At 53.7% G+C, this 23,984-nt stretch overlaps 1 protein-coding gene and 1 long non-coding RNA gene across 4 annotated transcripts in view; one reads left to right on the forward strand and one right to left on the reverse strand.

Moving 5' to 3' along the window:
• LOC127057093 (uncharacterized) overlaps positions 1-23,984 on the forward strand; it is a 256,427-nt gene that overhangs the window by 50,598 nt on the left and 181,845 nt on the right. The gene's annotated exons all lie outside the window — the stretch shown is intronic.
• CITED1 (Cbp/p300 interacting transactivator with Glu/Asp rich carboxy-terminal domain 1) lies at positions 6,372-14,843 on the reverse strand. 2 transcript variants are annotated; one of them, XM_050965706.1, is made up of 3 exons: positions 14,644-14,843; positions 9,228-9,333; positions 6,372-7,775 (listed from the first exon to the last, which is right to left on the reverse strand). In XM_050965706.1, the coding sequence occupies exons 2-3, from the start codon at positions 9,290-9,292 to the stop codon at positions 7,262-7,264; spliced, it is 579 nt and encodes a 192-aa protein (XP_050821663.1). In that variant the 5' UTR covers positions 9,293-9,333; positions 14,644-14,843; the 3' UTR covers positions 6,372-7,261. The 2 variants fall into 2 exon arrangements, with proteins under 2 accessions (XP_050821663.1, XP_050821664.1); XM_050965707.1 differs by lacking the exon at positions 9,228-9,333.

Here is a 23,984-nt window from a genome sequence, read left to right on the forward strand (position 1 = left end):
TGGGCTAGGTTTTGGGGGGACCAGAGTGTATCAGGCACTGGAATTCCTGGTTGGTGGCAGCACTACAGGTTCTAAGCTGGTAATTGAGCTTAGAGGAATTCATGCTGGTACCCCATCTTTTGGATGCTAAGGTTCAGAGTGGGGAATTATACCATGACACAGTCCTTCCCCCAAACAGTGGTTGCTACTCTGTGCTGGGCTCATCTGTTAGTCCTGGCTGGGCTGGGGATGGATGAGGAATGCCAAGCCAGACCCACCCCCAGAAACCTCCCCCAGCTCCACGTACACACACACCCTGTTTCCTTCCTGCCCTCATCATTCCTCAGTCACGAGGAGAGGGGTCACTATATAGGGAGGTGCTCCCCCATCCACCCAACCCCCATGCATCCGGACCCCCGCCATACCCAGACCCTACACCGGGCCCCTCTCCCCCTACACCCAGACCATCCCCCTGCATCCAGACCCCCAGCCAAACCCCACCCCCTGCACCCAGACCCAGACCACCCCCTGCTGCACTTCCCCACACTTGAACCCCCACCTTGACAAGCCCCACACCTTATGCATCTGGAACAGCCCACAAGCTCCCTTCACACACACACACACACACACACACACACACACACACACTCTCTCTCTCTCTCTCTCTCTCTCTCTCTCTCTCTCTCTTCCCCCCTCCTCCACTGAAGGAAGCAACAGCCCTTTGCTTCCAGATAGCTGGACAAAGAGTTTCCCTTTCTTTACTTCTGACTATCTAATGAACTAGTTTTAAGCAAAATCACTACCTTAGTAAGATATAAAATCCTTTGTTATGCCTGAAATCTTTGGAAACATATTTTTCAAAGTATCAGAGGGGTAGCCATGTTAGTCTGGATCTGTAAAAAGCAACAGAGTCCTGTGGCACCTTTAAGACTAACAGATATATTGAAGCATAAGCTTTCATGGGTGAATACCCATTTCATCAGACACATGTTGCATCTGACGAAGTGGGTATTCACTCACGAAAGCTTATGCTCCAATACATCTGTTAGTCTTAAAGGTGCCGCAGGACTCTCTGGTATTTTTAAAGGTGGTGAAATTTCATAAACGTGTATTGTTATGGAGATCACACACAGTAAATTAGTGTTCCCTTTTTCTAAAAGCAATGAACATTATTCTGAACACACTAAACCTCTGTGACTGATTAATTTAAAATAAGGTCTGTTTCAGTGAGTTAAATATGTAGTAATCTGGAATGAGTACTTTATAAAATCAGCTTAGAAATACTGATTAAGAAAATGCAAAATAGAGAAGAGCTGCATAATGTATTCCATAATATTTAATGCTGTATTCAGCAAGACAGCTGACTCACCCTTACTACAAAGTTTTTGCAAATAAATGTCTGACAAACTTCAGGACATATTAAAAAACCTGTGATTTACATTCCCCCCCCAGGTTTAGTGCTTTTAATTAGGTTCCTTCTGCATGTCCATTCTGCGTAAGGGAGAGGGTACAGGGGTCTCTGCGGGGAACTGTGACTCTGCCACCATGAGGCAGGCTGGGCATCTTGTTTTTCTTTCTACCTTGTCCCCCCACCCCCGTCCCCACCAGGCTGCAAGCTCATGTGGCCGTCAGGCATAGGGGCATCAGTTTAATAATATTGCATAGGGCCCCATAAATCCTAAGGACAGCCCTGGGGGCACCAAAAAACAGTGCCCTGGCGTGGCAGGGAGGAGCCACCTTCCGGAGGCACCGGAGAGCCAGAGTGTTAGCTTGCGGGAGCGGTGAGCGCCAGCCATGGAGGAGACGATGCGGTGCAAGGAGGCAGGAGCCCTGCAAAGGCAGCACGGTGCTGCTAGCAGGGAGCAGCTGTGCCCCCTGCCCCTCCTGCCCAGGCTGTGGCCTGGCGCCCCCCTTGGGGGCTCCTGCAGATGAATGTGGGCAGAAGCCCCCATGCACCCCCCAGCTCTCCCCCCTCCACACGTGGGCTCTGTGGCTCCTGGGCATGTGAGCTGCCGCCAGGGTGCAGGACCCTGAGCCTGCTCCAGGAGGAGCAGTGGCTCACACTCCCGGGAGCTGCAGAACCCAAGTGTGGCGAGGGGAGGGCTCACGGGGGGGGGGGGGTGTGCACCATCCAAGGGATCTCAGGGGGTGGGAAGTGGGGAACCTGGTCTGGGGAGCAGGCCCTGAGCATGGCTGGCCCCTGGGGTCTATAAAGGCTTGTCGGGATTTGCCCCTCAATGAACCAATGTTGGGGGAGGGGGCGCAAGGTGGAAGTTTCGCCTAAGGCATAAAATATCCTTGCACCAGCCCTGCCCATGCCCAGAAAGCAGGACCCAGAGCCAGCTCCAGGCACCAGCCAAGCAAGCTCGTGCTTGGGGCAGCAGATTCCAAGGTGCGGCATTCCCTCTAATCCTTTTTTTTGCTTCGCCACTTCGGCGCCCCCCTCCCTCGCCGCAGGTTTTCTTCTTTTTGGTTCGCTGCTCCAGCCGACCTGTAGGTGGCAGCAGCACGGAGGAGGGGAGTGCCTTGCTGGGAGGGGTGCCAGGTCTGTAGCAAGCCCAGCAAGGCAGCCTGTGTCCTTCCCTGCCCACCAACCGGAGTGGCACGGAGCCCTCCTGGCAGGCGGCATGGTGAGCTCCCTGCTAAAGGAAGCCCTGGCCGCCCCCTTTCTCTCCCCCCACCCCCTGCTAGCTGGGGGGCACACTCTGCTGCCTGGGGCACGTCTGCGGGGCCAGGAGTTACCCTGCACCCACACTCCGGCCACCCCGCAGGTTTTTTTTTTTTTCCCTCCGCTTGGGGTGGCAAAAAAAGCCAGAGCCGGCCCTGGCAGGACCTGCCCCGCCCCCCCAACCCATACAGCTGGGAGCCTGGTTGCTCTCCCTGCTCTCATAGATAGCTGCCCTCTGTGAGCAGAGCCCTCCTTCCCATGTGAGTAACAGGGCACTTCCTCAGCCTCCAGGGACCAGGCTGAATCTCACGCCCCACAAATAGCTGAGTACCAGGGCGGACACCTTCACTAGCCAGTTTAGTATCTCCTGCTTCTTCTCTACCACAGCCCAAGGGCTCGGTTAGGTGTGGACCCAGGTGCCCAGCCTGTGCCATAACATCCCCACAGCTGGCCTTACATTTTACTCAGCCCCTTCCCCAACCCCCAGAATGTTTCCGCCCACTGCCTATGCCAAAACCTCCACTGGTGTAAAACTTGTGGGCAAATTGAGAGTTGGTGACCCAGTGAGCCAGACGGTCCACAGCTCTCGGGCAGAGCCTTGGAGCTGGCCACAGAAAGAACATTTGAGCTGGAGTCTCCATAAGCAGGGAGCCCCATGCTGTCGTCTTCACTCTTACCCTGGGTGCGATACTACACGATGCGTCCAATCCTGAGCCTGTCGATGTCAGTGACAAAAATACCACCAGTGCAGTAGCGGGCAGGCAGCCATTGCTTTGCAGACCCCTCCCCCCTTTGAGGTGTTAAAGTGAGGTCTGAGGGCAGGGGGGGGAAGGAAACAGAAACCAACCAACCATGGGCCCAAATCCTGACTGTTGCTGATGTCCTGTGCAACCTTCTGCAAGTCACTGCCCCTGGCTGTGTCACAGTTTCCCCATCTGTAACACAGGGTAATAAACTCACCTACCTTACATGGACGTTCTGAGACTGAATTAGCTCGTTTGCATGGCACTCTGACATCTAAAGTGCTAAATATTCCCATTTCAGTCATCGCAGGTGAGGGAATGACTCCGGGGAGGCACTTTGGTTATTAATTATATCGTTTTACTCTTCCTGGTGTCCCTTTTGGTGTGCTTCTCATCTCTCTGCTGGGATTTTACCAGCTGAATTCTAAAATCTTCAGCACCCCCAGTGTGTGGGGCCACCGTACCAGTCTCTATTCAAGCGCTAAAAGGGCGGGGGGGGGGGAGCTGAAACTTCCCAGGCAGTCTAGGGGATTTAGAGACATAACATCCAGTTACTGAAACATGTCCAAATCCCTCAGGCTGCCTTGCAGATCTCAGCACCAAGTTACTGAAGTGGATTCATGATCTCACACTCCCTTTCTGCTCAAGGCTGGTTCCCCATTAATGCAAAAACCCATCTCTCACCCTCCCAGGGCCTCCCAAAAGGGGTTGGCTCCAGAGTCCAGGGCCATTGTACTGACCTCATTCCCACATTCTTTGCCAGCACCCGCTGCCCCTTCTCCCTTTCCCATCTGTGATCCCCGATTGCAGGGTCATTATAATATCTTCAAGCCTGTCCCATTGCTTCCACTGCACAAGTGCTGCTCAGACTGCCGGGCTCACCTATCCTTTCAACCAAGCATCCCCTGAGATACTGCTGCCATCCTGGTGGGTGTATTAGTCACATAGTGAAAGGTTTCAGAGTAGCAGTCGTGTACGTCTGTATCCGCAAAAAGAACAGGAGGACTTGTGGCACCTTCGAGACTAACAAATTGCTCAAATAAATTTGTTCATCTCTAAGGTGCCACAAGTACTCCTAGCCACATACTGATATGATCACGCAGTTTTCCTTGTGACCATTGGGTGGGGCCAAGATCATGAAATGTGTCCTCAGCTCAACAGCTTCTTCTACATCCCAGCATTTGTGGGTCTGTGCCTAGACAGTAGGGTGATTGGTGCTAAATGTGGGGTACACGTACAAAGCATGGGCAGTAGGGTTTGGATACATCTTCACTGCAGAGCTAACTCAAGCTACTTATGTCTGAGTTGCTCTTCTCACATTAGACTAGGTGGAGCGAGAGCAGCCGTGCTGCAAAATACCATTTCAGCTGCCATGTTCACACTGGCCCTGTGGGTGGGGATGGCACACAGGCGGCTAAGGGCATGGCCCATGGTTCTTAGTACTGCAGTGAAGCTGAGCACTTGTATGATTTCTTTCCCAGTCAATCATGGGAGGACATGTCTGTCCCTGCTGGGCACACAGGGGAAAGGTAGGAAGGCTGGGCAGGTACGTACCCTGCTGCTGCCACATGAACAGTGCCATGTAGACACACCATTGCTGCAGCATGGCAGCAGCAGTTCTTCCTACACACTCAGTTGTCATGCAGACAGAAGGAATCCACACCCACAAGCTCCCATGGAGACCCACAGGGCACCCCATCTCTCCCAGAGAGGGGAGAATTCAGCCCTCTGCTCAGTGCTGGGGCCCCCTGAAAAATCCAGCCCCAAGGCACACACTGGCTCACACCCTCCACAAGGAGGCACTAGCAGCCCTGCCTAGTCAATTTCTCACAGAGCTGCTAGAGCTTTGGAGCAGCTTGTTTGGCCCATTGTTTTTAACTGGCATGACCAGCACAGCAGGGATGTTACTGAGCGTTGCTGTCATTGCAGGCTCCCTCCTGCTAGCAGATTCCTCCGCGCGCTGACTAGGGCAGCGGAGCACCATGCAGGCAGGGGTTCAGCCCTACGCCCTGGGGAGAGGCACACGCTGGGCACCCCAGCCTGTGTTACCACAGCCCTAGCCCCTCCCAGATCAGATTTCATACTCACAGCTGTAACACAGCCACAGCTCGCTGCATCACACCAGCTGAGGTCCGGAGCAGACCCAAACCACCACCAGCAGAGCCTGCTCTTGGAGCATCAGGCACCTGCTCGTTCCAGCCACCAGAACAGGGGAGCTCCAACAGCAGCTCTAGCAGTGTGACAAGGATTGCCAGGCATCTGGCTTTTGACCTGAATGCCCAGTCAAAAAGGGAGCCTGGCAACTCCAGTCAGCACTGCTGAGTGAGCTGTTAAAAGTCCAGGTGGCTGCACAGTCTGGTTAGCTGCCTTGGCTCCCAGAAGTGGTGGCATATCCCCCCTCTGGCTCCTAGGCTCAGGGACAGCTAAGGGGCTCCATGCACTACCCCTACCCCAAGCACCAGCTCCGCAGCTCCCAGTGGCCAGGAACAACAGCCCATGAGAACTGCAGGAATGCCTACAGATGGGGCAGTGCACAAAGCTGCCTGGCTGCACCTCCACCTAGGAGCTGGAGAAGAGACATGCCACCAGTTCTGGGAGGCAACTGAGCTAAGCACCCTCTGAAGCCTGCACCCCACCCCTCCTCCTCCCATGCCCCAACTCTCTGCCCCAGTTTGAACTCCCTCCTGCAACTAAATTCCCTCCCAGAGCCCATGCTCTGCATGCCTCTTGCACTCCAAACCCCTCAGCCCCAGCCCCACATGAGCCTGCACCCCCAGCCTGAACCCTGACCCTCCACACACACCTCAACCATGTGCCCCATCCCACAGCTCCGAACTCCTCATTTCTGGCCACACCCTGCAGCCTATACCTCCAGCAGAGAGCCTCCTCCCACACTCCTGCTGCCCCCAAACCCCTCATCCCTGTCCCCACTGCCAAGCCCACACCCCCAGCTGGACCCTCACCCTAACCCCCAGCCCCAGTCTGGTGAAAATGAGCGAGGGAGGGTGGTTGAGAGTTAGCAACAGAGGAAGCGGAGATGGAGGGAGAGGGGGCAGGGCCTTGGAGAAAGGGTGGGACGGGAGCAGGGCAAGCATGTTCGATTTTCTGCAATCAGAAAGTTGGCAACCCCAAGGCCAACTATAAATCAGCACAACAGGTGACAGGAGCCAGGCCCCAGCCTTGTGGGCAGGCCGATTCCTTCTACAGGTTTTACTGAAAAGCCACACAGGATCAGCCCCACGCTGTTGCAGAAATAGACCCTGCCCCTCCCCACCTTGTCCCAGCACCCCCAGCAATGCAGGTACTGTGCTTAGCCCCTGGCGGTCTCCTCTGTAAAGCGAGTCACTGGCCCCCTGCAGGGATGGGAGACACAGCTTTGGTCCCTGGGAGCTGCATGAGAGACCCGTTGAGGCAGCCCTTCCCAGGACACAGCAGGCGTGTACATATTGCATGAGCCTCCATTCCCTGTTTTCACCTTCCGCCCTGCTACATTCTCCTGGCAGTCTGCCTTGTTCTCCAGCACCAGTTTGGGATTTAGTCCCCAGGGCACCATTCTCCCCTCCAGCATCAGCCATCCATCCAGCAGGAGACGCTGGCCCTCCACAGCAAGGTGCAACCCCACCAGGCACTAGGTCACACAGCTCAGAGAAGCTCACAGAGTACCAGCCACTCTGCAGTTTCTCCAGCTGCACCGAACTGTCCTGAACTGCACAAGTGCAGCCTTGTAGAGGGGGACTCAGCTGTAGTAGGAACCAGGCCCAGAGGCCTCTCAGTTGGCTGGAGGGACAGGCCTATCATGCCAGCCAGCCCTTGGCAGCTGTCCTGTTTAAGTCCTCTGCCAGGGTTGCCTGTGGTCAAGGTCAGTCTGGCATCAGCGGCTGGAAGGGAAATCTGCAGCAAAATCAAACTCGTTCTGGCCCAGCCACAGCTCTGGGAGCTCATTAGCTCTATCCAGGCCCAGTTCCACCACCAGTGACATCAGCACCTCCTCGTCCACTGGATCAGAATCAATAATGCCAGGACTGTGGGCGCCAGCAGGGGGAGCCAGTGCCCCTTGGCTCAGGGGCTGAGCTCCAAAGCCCCAGCTCTGGATGGACCCAGCCTCCGCCGGGTGCCCTGAGACCCCCATGGCATGGTACTGGCTGTTGAGTTTCTGCAGCTGCATGCTGGCCAGCAGGTGAGGGGCCGTTGGCAGAGCGAAGGAGGGCTGCTTTGAGGGTGGGGGGGCTGCAGAGGGGGCCATCATGCCCGCACTGGTGATGTGGGGTCCCGTGCTGGCCTTGCTGATGTTCATGCCCACCCCAGGGTAGTGCAGGATGGCCACTGCTTTGCGGTCCTTCATGCCCAGGCTGGGATAAACCAGAGAGCTCATGTCCTGCTGGGTCCTGGAAGAGAAACAGGAGTTCTCACTACAAGAGCCACACCCCAGCGCCCCTCCCCCTGATCCTGCCAGCCCCTCTGCTATAGGAGAACACCACAGACAAGCACCATGCCCTGGGATGCCCTGCAGCCTGCATTCCCATAGGGGAGCCTCACTCAGGGCTCAGCCTGAATCGGGAGCTGAGGGCCACCCCATTGCCAGTGAAGTGCCAGCCCATGAAAGGAATGATGAGAACATCTCCAGAACAAGTTTGTGTGAGCAGCTCAGGCAGAGCCAGCTGGCAGAGGCTGTTGGATCACCAGCCTGCCAGGCTTGATGCCCATGGCATTCCCCAGGCTATTTGCCATCCCTTCCTGCAGACCAGGGCCATTCCACCCTGGGTCAAGGATCAGCACCAGGCCCTGCATCACTGGAGACCCCAGTGCAGGGAGCCTGGTGGGCAGATCTCACTGTAACTCTGAATGCAGCCACTCTGGGTTCCACCACCTCTTGGGAGACAAATCCTGCTGTGCCCACACATGCTGTATTCCAGTCTCATCCCAGCCAGCTGCTGGCATGGATGTATTCCATTTCATCCCAGCCCCCCACCTCCTCACCCCAATCTCCTGCCTGCAGCCCTGCCCCTTCCTTCAGGCTTGGATGCTGGGGCAGTCAGTGTTTCTTGCAGAGTTTAGTGCTAGCTAAAGCCACTGAGCTGCTGCCCCCGAAGACCGGAGTTCTTTAGCCACAGAACTGGTACAACAGCAGGGCAAGCGCCCAGACACACACCCTCCCTGCCAGCCTGCATTCAGGTTGGCCTTGGAGAGAGGCCAGGAGGGAGTTCACAAGCCATGGCAACCTGGGCTGAGACTGGCAATCAGAGTGCTGGATGATGCATGTCATGACATGGATTTGATTATGGGCGTGTCCCCTAGGACAGAACGTGCAGCTGCAGTCAAAAAAGCTAAGAGTGTTCACATCCCTTAGGAAAGGGATAGCTAATAGGACAGTAAATATCACAACATCGTAATATAAATCCACGGTAAGCCCACACCTTGAACACTGCGTGTAGGTCTGGTCGCCCCATCTCAAAAAAGACCTGTTGGGATTGGAAAAGGCAGAGAAGGGCACCAAAAATGATCAGGGGTATGGAACAGCTTCTATATGAGGAGAGATTAAAGAGACTGGGACTGTTCAGCTTGGAAAAGAGGCAACTAAGGCAGGATATGAGAGGGGTCTATAAAATCATGAGTGCTGTGGAGAAAGTGAATAAGGAAGTGTTATTTACCCCTTTACATAACACAAGAACCCAGAGTCACCCAATGGAATTAATAGGCAGGTTTAAAACGTAAGGAAGTATTTCTTGACACAACACACAGTCAACCTATGGACCTCACTGTCATGGGATGTTGTGAAGGCCAAAACTAACTGGGTAAAAAAACAAAAACAAAAAAACAACACAACACACAAAACTTACATAAGTTCCTGGACGATAGGTCCATCAATGCTATTAGCCATGATGGCCAAGGATGCAACCCCCATGCTCTGTGTATCCGTAGGCCTCTGACTGCCAGATGCTGGTACTAGACGACAAGGGATGGATCAACCAGTAATTGCTTCTCCAATCAGCCTGGGGTGGCCCCACCCATGATCCACCCCCAGACCCCCTCCTGCCTGCTTCCAGTTCCCTTCCAGCTCTTCCATGGCAGAGAGGCTGGTGCTGATGCATTTGTCTGGCAAGCCTGCACTATTCAGCAATGGCCATGGCAGAGACCCCGTCCCACAGCTCAGGAAGCATCTTGAGCTTCTGTCTGATTGCCTAAGTGGAGCTCATCCTGCCAGGAGGGTCAGAGTCCTCAGACAGGAAGGGAGTGCTTTGCTGGCTACAGTCAGACTGACAACTGAAAGACAGCAAGGCTCTTTGATCATGATCCAGGGTGGAGGTGCCCTGTCAATGGGCAGCTCCTAATACAGGCCACAGTCCCAAATCCCTTCCTCTGAACCCCAACCCCAGGGAGCATTGCTCAGCTTGCAGACCCACAGGAGCAACCCACACTGCAGGGCCCAGCCAGGTCTTACCACCCTCCCACCCTACACACATGCACCTGCAGCAGAGGCCTGGCAGGGCAGTGCTGACAGCAAGAGCAGCAGCAACTGGGTTTGCAAGAGGTCAGAGCTGCCAGATCACAGGCTCCAGCCTTGTTGGTTGTGTTTCACAGCCAGGTTGTGTTACTGTCCTCAGGCTGCTGGGTGTCCCCCACAAGGGCCTCACACCCTCTGCCTCTGGCGGCTTGGAGGGAAGCAGACACCAGGAACAGGCCAAGGGGAAGGGTGGCCCTTACCCAGGCCTCAGCACACAGACATGGCTGGCTGCTAGAGGGCAGAGCACAGCATACTACCTGGCAACAGATGCTGCAGGAGTAGCAGAGCTGAGCCCGGAGAGAGTGGGCTCTCCCCATGGTTAGTGCTGCTCAGTCCTGGGCTAGCTCTGGCTGGGGAGCTTCAGCCAGAAGCAAGGGGACAGCATGCAGGGACTTCTCAGGGAGCAGGGGTTTCAAAGGCAACATAGCTGCTGAGCCAGCAGGGTCCAGTGACAAGGGTACTGGATAAAGATACCTGGTCTTTACTCCCAGCTCTGCCACTGATCATGTACACATCCATGGGTGAGTCACTTCACCTTTTTGTTCCCGTATCCCCTCCTGCACTTTGTAGGATTAGACTGGGAACACTGGGCAGTGATGCTGGCTCTGTGCTGTGCCCAGTACACTGCTCCGTCCCCCATCCCCCCAATTGGGGCATCTAGCCAGAGAGCTGGCACTCTGGGCAGGTGGCCCAGCTCAATGCATTTGGGTCTGGTACCACTGCTGGATCCTCAGCCTTTGTGCTGAGACAGGCACCCCCGAGCCCTGGGCATGCCTCCTCTCTCTGCCCAGCAGTGAGAACGTGCTAAGCAGAGTGTCGGCAACAGTCTTCTTCCAGCCTGTGGGATAGGGTAGCCCCCAACTATCTTCCAGCCCCAACAGCACTTCAGATTCCTCTTTGCCACTAAGGAGCATTTGGCTCCACACTGCCCAAGAGCACCCTGGGCAGAGAACAGACCTGTCCTTGGAATGCAGGGCTGCAATCCTCTAATTTCCCTGTAAGGATCCCCCTCCCCATGTGCTTGGATCTAGTTGGGTTCCCCTCCCCCATTTAGCAATATGGGAAGGGTAATTGTGCCAGACCCATTTGTAATCCCCACATCCCTCAGTGAAATGGGACCCTCAGATTGAGTGGCCTCTTCCCATCTCTAATTGCACCAGTTCTTCGACAGAAGTTTTGTGCTGGATGGCAGCAGCGTGGAGCAGAATCCCAGTCACTAACAGCCCTCAGCGTCTTGAGAGGCACACACTCACATGGCCACCAGCCCATAGGCAGCAGGTTATAAATGTTTGCGGTGCTCGAGCACCAGAAATATTCAGGGTTGGGGGCCCTGCTCCAGCAATATTTGGAACTGGGTCTCTCCCCTGGCCCTGCCTGGATCGGGCCCTGGCCCCCGCGGATCTCCCACCCTGCCCTGCAGCATCCCTGCCTGGAGCAGGTCCCAGCCCTCGCCTGCCACCCCTCCCCCTGTGTGTCTCCCCCCGCCTGCCTGACAGAAATCAGTGCATGCCTCTCCCCTGCCTGCTTGCGCTGCTGGAGTAGAACAGCTCCTGGCAGAACTGCTGTCTGCTGCCCCAGGGTCCTAGCGCCTGCCTTCCAATAATGGCAAGGCAGGCTGCCCTTACCCTGCCCTTCCGCCCTAGCCCTGAGCCTCTCCAATGCCCCAAACCCCTCAACCCCAGCCAGAACCCTCATCCTCCAGCACCCTGATCCTCTGCCCCAGCTCTGAGCCCCCCCACAGCATGAACCCCTCATCCTCAGCCCCACAGCCCTCACTCCACACCCCAACCCTCTGCCCTAGCCCTGAGCCCCGTCCTGCATCATGAATCCCTCATCCTCAGCCCCACAGCCTTCACCTCTGCACTCCCTCCTATCCTCAAACTCCATCTCAGAGCATGCACCCCCTCCCAGATCGTGCACCACCTCCCCTTTCCCACACACCCCTTCCACCCCCAAACTCCCTCCCAGAGCCTGCACCCAAACTCCGTCCCAAAGCCTGTACCCCTCACCCCATCCTGCACACCCACCCCCTGCCCCAGCCTGGAGCCTACACCCAGCACCCAAACTCCATCCCAAAGCCTGCACCCTGCACCCTAATCCCCAGCCCAGGACCTGCACCCCAGACCTCCCCCCCAACCCCCTCCCAGAGCCTTAGGCAGGTGGGGGCGGAGTTGGGGGGCAGGTTCTGGGCACCACCAAAATTTCTACAAACTTGCCACCCATGCACCAGCCAGCAAGTGCCACACCAAAGGGGGTTGACCAAATAGGAGTCAATGCACAAGGGGAGACGCCTGCAGGTCCTGAACGAGGGAGGGACTGACATGATCCGGATTGTGCCTTTTCAGGGTTGCTAGAAACATGCCTACCAGGAGCTGATTCCTGCTCCATGACCTCTAGAGGCAATGGTAATACAAAACAATGATCTGGCAGCCAAAGCCAGAGGGCTGGGATCTGCCCCCCTTGGAAAAGGGCATCCCAGGGCATTGCAATGCACTTAACCCACACAACAGGACCACCCCTTCCCTGAAGCAAAGCTCTTGCAGCTAGCAGAGGAATACAATACCACTCTGCATTGAGAGCTTCATTTCAGCAGGGGTTTAAGCTTTAAAGCTTGATAGTCATCATCACTTAAAGTGTTAAGTATCAGAGGGGTAGCCGTGTTTGCTGCTTTTACAGATCCAGACTAAGAATCCTGTGGCACCTTATAGACTAACAGACGTTTTGGAGCATGAGCTTTCGTGGATGAATACCCACTTCGTCAGATGTATTCACCCACGGAAGCTCACGCTCCAAAACGTCTGTTAGTCTATAAGGTGCCACAGGATTCTTTGCTGCTCTTAAAATGTTAAGTCCATTAATGTAGCAGTGCTGCTGGCCCACTCTTTCTACAGCATACATTCCTTGGGGCAGAGCAGAGGCAGGAAAAGGGGACAGCTTCAGATCTAGTTAAGCCCCCAAATAACATTTTCCTTAGAGGGAGGTCGATCTCCACCCCTCTCAGGAAGGACCTTGTTTCACTGCTGGTAGAAGATGCTGGAACCGTACAAGTGCTGTGGGTAGTTAAATAACGCTTCCTCCAGGAACACTCCAGCACTGGGGGGGAAAGGGGAAATGGAACAGATGGCCAGTGGGCTGTTAAAATTACTTGAGTTTCAGTTTGAATTCTGGGGGCCAAGACAACCCATCCCCCACCCAGAGGAAATGGATGGAAAGGTGGGTCCTTAGAAGGTGCTAGCCAACATGTGCTAATACCTCCCAAAGCTCTGTAGACAGGGCAGTGCAGGGGAATATAACTGGTCCTGTTTTAACCTCTCTGCCACGTTTGGATGGGAGTCAGCAGTGGGAGGAGCCAGGAAGAGCTCAGTCCTTTCCCGCCATTTTGCTAAAGCGCTGTCATGTCCACACTGCTCACCAACAGCAGGCACAGAACAGGCGCTCCTACTCCAGGAGCACAAGCAACAGGAGAGTTGCTATTAGCTGTATAGGGTCTAGTACACACAGCTGGGCCATTCTGAGTGCCTCCAGTAGAGGGCAGTGGTGACACCTATGACACAGGAAGACAGGTATAATCACCCCACACTTCTCTCTGCCAAGCCAGCCATGGTTGTTCTAGAAAGGGTCTCTTGTAACCAGCCTAAATACAAGGAGGTGTCTGACAGCACCTCTGAAGAGCCCCTCTCCACAGTACCTAAGTGGTGTTGGAAGCCAAGGCTAGAGCAGCTTCAGACCATGGGATGATTACAGCAGAGTGAGGTGAAAGAGGCAGTACAGTGTAGTGGTTAGAGCACAGGACTAAGCCAGGCAATGGGGTCACTTTTAGCTCTGATGGGGCACTTCTGCCTAGCACTGCTACTGACTTGCCTGGATGAGCCATCCCACTTTCTGTGCCTCAGTTTACCCACTTGGGAAAGGCAATACTCATTTTCCTACCTCACAGGAGGCTGCTCACCAGGCACTCACAGATGGGGGAGTGCAGGGTTCACACTGGATTATCAGGTGGTGGCAACCCAGTGTGTCACTTGCACGTGCAGTGACACTTAATGATGAGGGGAGGAGCATACACCAAAATCTGGGCCCCAGCAACTGCCACGCGAACAGATGGCTCCACCACCAGGCCAGGATGGAAAGCGCCCCCTCCCCCAGTGACCCCTGTCTGCGGGGCCAGGGAGACCCCGGGATCTCTCAGAGCCGGCGCCTCCCCCCCCCTTCCAGCCCCAAACTGATTCACAAGCCAGCCGAGCTCGGGCCGTCAGCAGTCCCAGCCATAGCCCGGAGCGTACCTCGGCCCCGTGCCCCACAGACCGCAGAACTCTCCCCTCTCCTCTGACTGGGAGGCACCCGACGACCGCCCCCTTTGTCCTCGCCCGACCCCGGCTAAGCGGCTCCCCGGGACCCTGCTGCGGGCCCGATCCCGGAGCGGGGGGTTCGAGCATTGGGCCCAGGGTCCGCCCACCACGTGCTTGGAGTGCGCGGGGGGCTCGAGCCCCGGCACTGCAGCTGGGAGGCCCGCAGGACCGGCCGGCAGCGTGGCCGTGGTGTGAACTGGGGGACACTGCAGAAGCCCGGAGGTGCCCCGAATTTCTGCCCTCGGCTCGCACCCGCCTGAGCCCGGCCGGCGCGTGCAGACAGAGGAAGTTTCACAAGTTACTGCGCCGCCCGGCTGCCGCCCTGCCCTGCCCGCGGCGGGAACCCAGTGCTCACTACACCCCGGCAGTGGCCAGCTGGGGGGCTGGAGCGTCCCCCGCTCTCACCTCTCCGCAGCTCCCCGGCTGACTCAGACGCGTCCCGACCGGCACGCCCCGCTACCCATGGGGCGGCTGCTCCGCAGTGACTTCACAGCTCGCAGGAACCTGCAGCGGTGCCAGCGGTCCCCCTGCTAAACGGGCAGCCCCCGCCGGAGCCTCCGCAGCCAGGCCCCCGGCCTGGGCCAACTAGCGCGCCGTTCTGCCCTGCTGCGCACACGGGCTGCGCTACGGGCTGCGCTGTCCCTCTTTATACCCGCTGCGATCGCTACTAGCACATGGCCTGATTCTCCGAGCCCGTCCCAAAACGTGGACGGGAGTCATGGGAGTGGGAGGCGACTCCCGCCAGGTCCCGTTAGGACCCTGTGATTCGACCAGGGAACAATTCCCAGTAATGTAGGCAGGGTTAAGCCAGTCTCTGTTAGGGGTTCACATGAGACCTTTGCTGGGCGGGGAGATGATCCACCAGATGCTTTCGGTGAGGATCTTGCCTTTCTGTGAAGCCCAGGCCCAGGTGGACCTTGGGTCTGAGCCATGCTGGCAATTCCTGTGTTCCTCTCCAACCAGGCACAGAGTAGCTCTGCCAGGATCTTCCAGAGCCTGGACCTGCAGCAGGACCTGCAGCAGTGCTATGAAATGGAGAGGTGTGAGAGGAGGGGCTCAGACAGGGTTCTTGCTCTGTTGTGTGTGGCATTCAGTACACCAGGAGAGGAAGCCCAGGCCTGCCATCAGTGGCACATGCATTCAACTCAACCTGAAGCTGCGCAGGCTTCTGCATACTTCTCACTCACCCTGATGCAGGGTAGTGGGGCACATAAGAGTGCTGCCAGCTCTCCTCATTGTATTATCAGTCACACAGGATTTGTTTTTTCTTAAAGTACCAGCTCTTGGAGTCATGTGAACATGCCAGAATCAAACCAGTTTGCCTTTTTTTTGGAAAGTAAGTTTCTAGCTCTAAGCTCAGACACCAGAAGGCAAATGCAAAGAACCCAACACTGACTGTTTAACATCTCATGATTTTAAAGCCAAACTCTGAGTTTGGGAGCCTGACTCATGGGTTTTGAATGATTGGGGTTGTGAATGCTGAGTTTGCTCTTACATCTCTCCTCTTCTCCCCACATCCACTCTTTTTAGCTATTTTAAAGGTGACTTTCAAAGGATGTTTACAAAATTGGGAGTATGGCCCTTTTAAATCTCCATACAATGTATAAAGAAAGCTAGAAAGTTTGTTTGTTTTAATTTTTGATTTCCTTGTTTGTTTTTGACTTTAGGGCTTGTCTATATGGGAAATTATTCTGGAATAGCTATTCCCAATTAACCATTCCTCGTCAATGTCAGAGGATTTAGCTAATTTGTAATATGGCATTCTTATGCCAGAATAAGTGTGTCTGCACATGAGTTAATCAGGAATAGCTAAATTGCTTTAAATTCACACCCTCCCTTAATCCAGACTGATTTTCATCTGTTGACAAACCTTTAGAAATACAGTATCAGTAATGTAGTCTTGTCTTCCTTGTCTGCCAGAGAATCTCTGGGAAGTCTCTAAAGTGTTTACTGTGAGCATTTAATACCTTAGCTGAAGGACTGAAAATGCTGAATCTTTAACAAAGGCAAAAGTTCCTCAGCCACTGAAGTTAAAATAGGTGTTACCAAAAATCACAGCATTTTAAAGAGCACCCTTCCCTTCAATATCTCAACTTTCCCTTTTTGTCTCACCATAGTCTTCCAGCTGAGACAGGATCAGAATTTCTAATGTAAAAAAACAAGGGGGGGGGGCGAATAATTATTTTTTTGGAGGGGAAACCCCCCCACATTCAGACGCCCCCCCCCGCCCCAATTTATGAAATCATTCCATTCTGGAAAGCCTTGCTTAACTTGAATTTTGCATAAGTTGGAAACGTGTACCCATACATTACGCAAAAATTTCCACAGCTCGAAAATCCTATTTCTGGTTTATGGAACTTTTTCCGTAAGTGCAAATTTGTGCAAGTCAGGTCTTGCGTAACTCAGGGAGCATCTGTACTGTAATTCCTCCACAGCAGTATTATTAACTCTGAGAGAACATCCCATAGAACTGGGCAAAAGAGCCTGAAAGAGTTTTCAAAGCCCCTTATTGTGTAGTTTGGCTGAGATCTTCGAAAGGGCTCAGCACCAAAGTTGGGGCCAGATTTTCACCAGAGCTCAGCTGTGTTTGTGCAGCACCTGGTGCAATGGGTTCCTGGTCTGTGAGGCTGGGTTTTAGATACTTCAGGAATAAACAATAATTATTGTTATTAATAAGAAATGTTGGGTGCATACAGGCGCTGAACAGGGTTGAAAATGTGGCCCTTGTTTACCTGGGGACTTAGCCTCTGACCTGGCTCACTCCATGGGGAGCTGGTTATGGATTCAGGCAGTTGTGCCATGTCTTGGTGCCTCTGGCAATGCTGGTGCATAGCTGCACCCATCCTGTTGACCTTGACATAGACTCTCTCATTCCCTTCACTGTTCCTTGAGGACCCTCATTTACACTCCCTCCACCACCACCCTCCCAAAAAAAATCTCTAGGATGTCTACAGTAGCTCATGTGAATCACAGCAATTTTTCTGGTACCTCTGTGTGTCCAATTCCACAGGCTAGGACAGTGCCTCTGCAGACCCGGAACCAACTGTTGCTGCCTTCCAGCTGTTATTGGCTTCTTCTCAGAAGGGCTTGTTATCTGGTGGGACATTGGTTTTGAATGGCTGCCATAGCGCTCAGGTTGTTTCTTTTCCCTTTCCCCGGCACTTAGAAATTGCTGGAATTGTCTCTAATCCTGACCTGAGGTCCATCTAGTCTCTGACAGTGACCAGTGACACATTTGTAAAGGGCTGTATGGACACTCCTCAAATGTCCATACCAGGCCAGGGGCCAGCCTAGGATAAACTAAAGTATCTGCAGTCTGGAACATAGGTGTGGGAGTGTTCACAGTGGCCTTTATGAATGTGTGAACTCCCTTGAGTGGATTAGCAATCAGTTAACTCTAGGTAAGAAAGCATGAAACAAGGTTTGCTTTACATTTCTGTACAGCAGCTCTGGACTAACCCTGCAGTGAGCTGCAGGACCCAGGTTAAAGGCTGTAACTCTGCCATTGACACTGAGTCATATTGGCCATTCTAAATCAATGTCACCTGCAGTCCTTGCACCTGCAATGCAGTCTGCCTTGCTGCTTTCTAAGCACAGGGACCCTCTTAGCTCTGGAGTACACCTGTGAAATATTATTTTTTCCATTGCTAGCCATTGTCTGTGCCTAGCCCTCCTCCCATGTTAAAGCATCAGACACCCGCAGCACTGCTGGTCCTTCCCTGGGTCACCAGCTCTTAAGGATGATATGAAGCGCCAAGTGATGGTGAACATGCCCCCTCCTTGCTAATCTGTTCCAATGGTTAAGTATCATCACCCCACACTAATGTGTGCTTTAATTCAGGTTTCAACTTTGTGGACTTCAACTTCCAGGCATTGGATTTTATGATGCTTTTGTCTGCTAGGGTACGTCTACACTACAGGATTATTCCGATCTTACATAAACTGGTTTTGTAAAACAGATTGTATAAAGTCGAGTACACGCGGCCACACAAAGCACAATAATTTGGCGGTGTGCGTCCATGTACCAAGGCTAGCGTCAATTTCTGGAGCATTGCACTGTGGGTAGCGATTCCGTAGCTATCCCAAAGTTCCCGCAGTCTCCCCCGCCCACTGGAATTCTGGGTTGATATTTGCCTTTGCAAGGTAGCAGAGAGGGTTACCATCCCTATTATACCATCTGCCATGCCATTGTAAATTGGCAATGAGATAACAGTTATCAGTTGTTCTGTACTGTCTGCCGTGCCACTGTAAATTGGCGATGAGATGACAGTTGTCAATCATTCTGTACCATCTGCTGCTGTCATGTATGCTCCTGGCTGGCCTTCGCTGAGGTCAGCTGAGGGCGCAAAGACAAAAATGGGAATGACTCCCCGGGTCATTCCCTCCTTTATGTTTTATCTAAAAATAGAGTCAGTTCTGCCTAGAATATGGGGTAAGTGTACTAGAGAACCGAGGCCAGCCAGGAGCACTCACAGGATGATGAGGACAGCTATCAGTCATTTTGTACTGAACCATCTGCCACTGGGGAAGGGAGGGGATGCTGTTGTTCAGAGCCGCAGCACCGCATCTACCAGCAGCATGCAGTACACATACGGTGACATTGAAAAAAGTCAAGAAAAGATTTTTTTCCCCTTTTATTTCACAGTGGGGGGGAGGGAGGGTAAATTGACAAGATATACCCTGAACCACCCCGAACAATGTGTTTGATCCTACAGGCACTGGGAGCTCAGCCAAGAATGCAAATGCTTTTCAGAGACTGTGGGGACTGTGGGATAGCTGGAGTCCTCAGTACCCGCTCCCTTCCTCCATGAGCGTCCATTTGATTCTTTGGGTTTCCATTATGCTTGTCACACAGCACTGTGCTGTGGCCTCTGTCTATCATAGCCTGGAGATTTTTTCAAATGCTTTGTCATTTCGTCTTCTGTAACGGAGCTGTGATAGAACAGATTTGTCTCCTCATACAGCGATCAGATACAGTATCTCCCGTACGGTCCATGCTGGAGCTCTTTTTGGATTTGGGACTACATCACCACCCATGCTGATCAGAGTTCCACGCTGGGCAAAGAGGAAATGAAATTCAAAAGTTCGCGGGGCTTTTCCTGTCTACCTGGCCAGGCATCCGAGTTCAGATTGCTTTCCAAAGCGGTCACAATGGCGCACTGTGGGATAGTTCCTGGAGGCCAATACCGTCGATTTGCGGCCACACTAACCCTAATCCGACATGGGAATACCGATTTCAGCGCTACTCCTCTCGTCGGGGAGGAGTACAGAAACCGGTTTAAAGAGCCCTTTATATTGATATAAAGGGCCTTGTTGTGTGGACGGGTGCAGAGTTAAATTGGTTTAACGCTGCTAAATTCAGTTTAAACGTGTAGTGTAGACCAGGCCCTAATGTAAAGAGCCTTCCAATAGCTGATGCTTTGCTGGCTGAGAAATACCTCAAGCAGGGGGGTCAGTTCATAAGCCTCATGTTGCCTTGTTTCCTAGAGATGGATCAACATGCTGCAGGCTGGCTCCTCAGCTAAGGTAAGTCATTGTAACCCCATTGCCTTCAATAGAGCTGTGCCAATGCATGTCAGCTGAGGATTTGGCTGTGTATTATTATTTATTGTGCTCTTCTCTGTAAAATGGGGCTAAGGCACTGAGCTCCTCCGTAAAGTACTTTGAGATCTGCTGGTGAAAAATGCTAGCTAAGAGCTAGGGATTATGTTTCTCCTTACACATCTCAAGCAGATCGGGCTTTTCCAATCTACTTGCCTTTTCCTTCAGATAAAGGAAAGCAGCAAAGTGAGAACAAATCTCAAGTCTCAGTGTCAGAGAGAGTGCAGAGTGATGCTGCTGTAACACTCTGCAGCTGAACTGAAGCACAAAATGGCAGCAAGGGCCAAGCTGCCCTCCCCTGAGACCCAGAAAAAAGATTACCAGCACAGCTGCATTGCTTGGCTGCTTCATTGCTTACTGGAGGCACTAGCACAGCTCCCCAGTTGCACAGATATTCTAGTGCAGGTCTGCACAACTTGCGGCCCCCCGGGCCACATGCGTCCCGTGTGGGCTCACTGTGTGGCCCACAGGCAAGGGGCACAGTGGGGCTGCTGTGTTCACGCCCTGCCTCCCGGGGGTGGGGGGGCTCACAGCCCCACCCGCACATGCTCCAACCGCCCTAAGGGCCAGAATCGCATGTGCCTCCGTCTCCCACTCCCCACACCTGGCATATAGCGAGTGCATCACTTCTGGGATCTACTGAGGCGGGAAGCACTGGACAGAGGCAGAGCCAGTAAGTGCTGAGCGAGGGGAGGGGCATCCGGCCTGGGCTCGAGCCACAGCTTGGGAGGGAGAGGGGAGGATATGGTCAAAGACTGCCCTCCAAAAAAACCCTTGAGTTGGGGGAGGGATAGCTGCCGCGCTGGTTGGTCCCAGGGTGGCATCCGTAGTGATGGGGGGGGGGGGGCGGTTTGAACTGTCTGTGGGCAGCCAGGAAATCCCAGGGGGGGAGATGTGTGTGTGTGTGTTTTGCACCTGCCCTGCCCCAACTGCAGCCCCTTTCCCTAGTCCTGGGACCTCCCCGCTCCCCGACCCCTATCACCCTGCCCCCCTGACTCCCTGTGGCCACTGTGTTTGTGTGTTGGACAGTCACATCCAATTCCTTCAAACTGCGCCCCTTTGCCCTCCTCAGCTTAGTTCATAGCCCCAGAAAATCCCTTCAAACTGTCCCCTTTTTACCCTCCCCTTATTTCATGGTGGGATGATGAGCGAAGCGGGCGGGCGGGCAGTGGCAGCAAGGCTTTATACTTGCGGGGGGGGGGGGAGTCAGGAGGTGAGCGACGAGTTGGTGGCTGGAGGAGGGGCATCCATTTTCAGTATTTTAATTTCTGGTACTGCTGTGTGCAGTAATATAGTGACCCCTGGGGGGTTGAAGAGGGATGTGATGGTGGGGCTGAGTAGGGAGGGGGAATGTCCTATATTACTGCTGTGATCTGGTCATCCTACTCACGCCATTTCTCCTCCCCACACACACACACACACCCCTTCCTTTTCAGCCCACAGCTATTTCAGCGGGACGGCGCTGGGGAAAGAGAATTTGTTTCCGCAGGGTGGGTGGCGCTGGGGGAAGTGTTTCAGCGGGGCTCGGCGGCGCAGGGTGGCACAGGGGATGGAGATGTTTTGGCAGGGCCGGGGGCTTTCGGCCCTCAGCTGTTTTCTTTGGAGTAATATGGGCCTCGCCGCTTTACAAGTTGTGCAGGCCTGTTCTAGTGCATGTTAACAGAGAGTTTGCATGTCGGCCCCTGGGAAATGTTCCTTGTGTTCAGCAGATTAAATAAAGAACAAGCTGGACTTTCCATGGAAATAGGGTGACCAGACAGCAAGTATGAAAAATCGGAACAGAGTGTGGGGGGTAATAGGCACCTATATAAGAAAAATCCCCAAATATCGGGAATGTCCCTATAAAATCAGGACATCTGGTCACCCTACATGGAAACCAGCTTTGAGCACAGTGTGAAGGGCATACTGGGCACAGCTCACTGCTTGCATTAGTCTTATCCAATTCCCTCTTCAGGAGTAAATCCCTCCTCCTGCAGCTGCTGGCAGGCAGCTCAAAGGTCAGAGAGCAGCCCTGCACCACTCTGAATCCAGATCCACTGCTATTCCCCTCCGGGTTTTGCAGGAGCCCCCAGGAGATGGTTGGAAAGGGGCATCTGTTCAGTTTCTTGTGCAAAGGATCTCCGGCTCAGTTGCTCAATAGCCGTTGAGTGAGCACAGTATTGAGAGGCAGCAGAAAGGCCTGCCCTGACCCCCCCACCCCGCTTCTTCTAGCGAAGCCCTCCGCCCCATCAGGCTGGCACACAATGGCAATACAATGAGCACCAAGGAGGAGAAATCCTTCCCCTTAGTCAGCAGCAGGCCAGAAAAGTGTTCCCCAGCCAGGGAAGGGTCCACCCCAATTTCTTTCTGTCCCAGTGGTGAGGGATGATGCACGAGCCTGCTGCACTTCTCTGAAACAACCACCCCAGCACTGCGGACAATTCCATGCACTACACGGAAGCTCAGAGCTCCCCTGAAATTGTTTAGTGAGGGGTTGGAGTGTTAGTTGAGTTGATGGGTGGGGGAGTTAAACCTACTTCAGCAGATCTGCCCTTGTGCAGTGACTCGCGACAACGTGAATACCTGATGAAGCAACACAACTCCACGTGGCTGCTGTATCAACAGTGAAGCCCTTGGAAGCGCAGACCTGAGTCTCGCACTAAGTTACTCAGACTGCACATTCCTTCCAGTACTATTTCCCTTGTCCAGCCCACTGCTCTGGGGCAGGAGTCAACTGCGGCCATAGGCTGTGGGTGAGTATACAAAGGCTCAGGCAGGCAGGGGAGGGTGTGTGTGGGCCAGTGGGAGGCTTGCACAGAGCGCGCTGGGTGGACGTGACCTGTATCCTTAGCTATCACAACCTGTATGTTAGTCCATGGGAGAATTGTGCTCCTTCAGGCCTATTGCTATGTCTGTCCTTTTTTTCTCTTCCTCCTGCATCCTCCTTTCTCTGTGCCTCTCCTTCTTCCCTGTGTCACTCCTCTTTTCTTCTCTCTTCAGTTCCTGCCTCCTCATGAGCCTCATCCCCTTCCCCATTACAGTACTAGAATGAGCAAGGAAATAGTTAATGCTGACGTTTAAGAAGTCATCGTTTCAGGCTGCCTGCAGACTCAGGCAGACATCCCTGCATCAGCTACACTCCATTCACACTTGGAAAAATTTTTTGCAACCACAAAGGCTAGAAGCAGCTGAGATTCTGACAATGCTATGTGGGCCACATAACTACATTGTTTGGGGGCAGGTCCACCCTGGCCTGTATGATTGACACCCCTGCTATACCACTTTTCTTCCCTAAGGAGCCTAAAGCATGTACATCCAGGAATCACTTCACCCAACACTGAAAGGAAGTCACCTCTGGGATGGAATGCTGTTTAACAGCGCATTGCAACACCACACAACAGTCCACAGCATGAAGCAAAGAACAGAAGTGTTGCTGGGCAAGTTTAGTTCCCCTGCAGACTCTTTCTAAGGGTACGTCTACACTATGAAATTAGGTCGAATTTATAGAAATCGATTTTTTAGAAATCGATTTTATAAAGTGGATTGTGTGTATCCTCACTTAAGACCATTAAGACCATTAACTAGGTGGAGTGTGTCCACAGTATCAAGGCTAGCGTCGATTTCCGGAGCATTGCACTGTTGGTAGCTATCCCACAGTTCCCGCAGTCTCCGCCGCCCATTGGAATTCTGGGTTGAGATCCCAATGCCTGATGGGTCAAAAACATTGTTGCAGGTGGTTCTGGGTACATGTCGTCAAGCCTCCCCTTCCTCCTTCCCTCCCTCCCTCCCTCCATGAAAGCAACGGCAGACAATCATTTCAAGCCTTTTTTCCTGGGTTACCTGTGCAGATGCCATACCATGCCATGGAGCCCGCTCAGCTCACCATCACTGTACATCTCCTGGGTGCTGGCAGATGTGGGACAGCATTGCTACACAGCAGTAGCTCATTGCCTTTTGGCAGCAGACAGTGCATTACAACTGGTAGCCATTGTCATTGTCTCCTGGGTGCTCTTATAGCTGATCTCAGTAAGGTTGGTCAAGGGCGCCTGGGCAGACATGATCTCACTGGTGTCCTCACCTGCCTCCCCTCCTGCCCCTCCCCCAAGTGTCCCCCAGCCCCGACTTGCTCCCCCCCCATGCCTTTCCGGCCTGGAGCAGAGAATCTC

This window comes from Gopherus flavomarginatus, chromosome 8 (genome assembly GCF_025201925.1).
Source record: "Gopherus flavomarginatus isolate rGopFla2 chromosome 8, rGopFla2.mat.asm, whole genome shotgun sequence".
NCBI lineage: Eukaryota > Metazoa > Chordata > Testudines > Testudinidae > Gopherus > Gopherus flavomarginatus.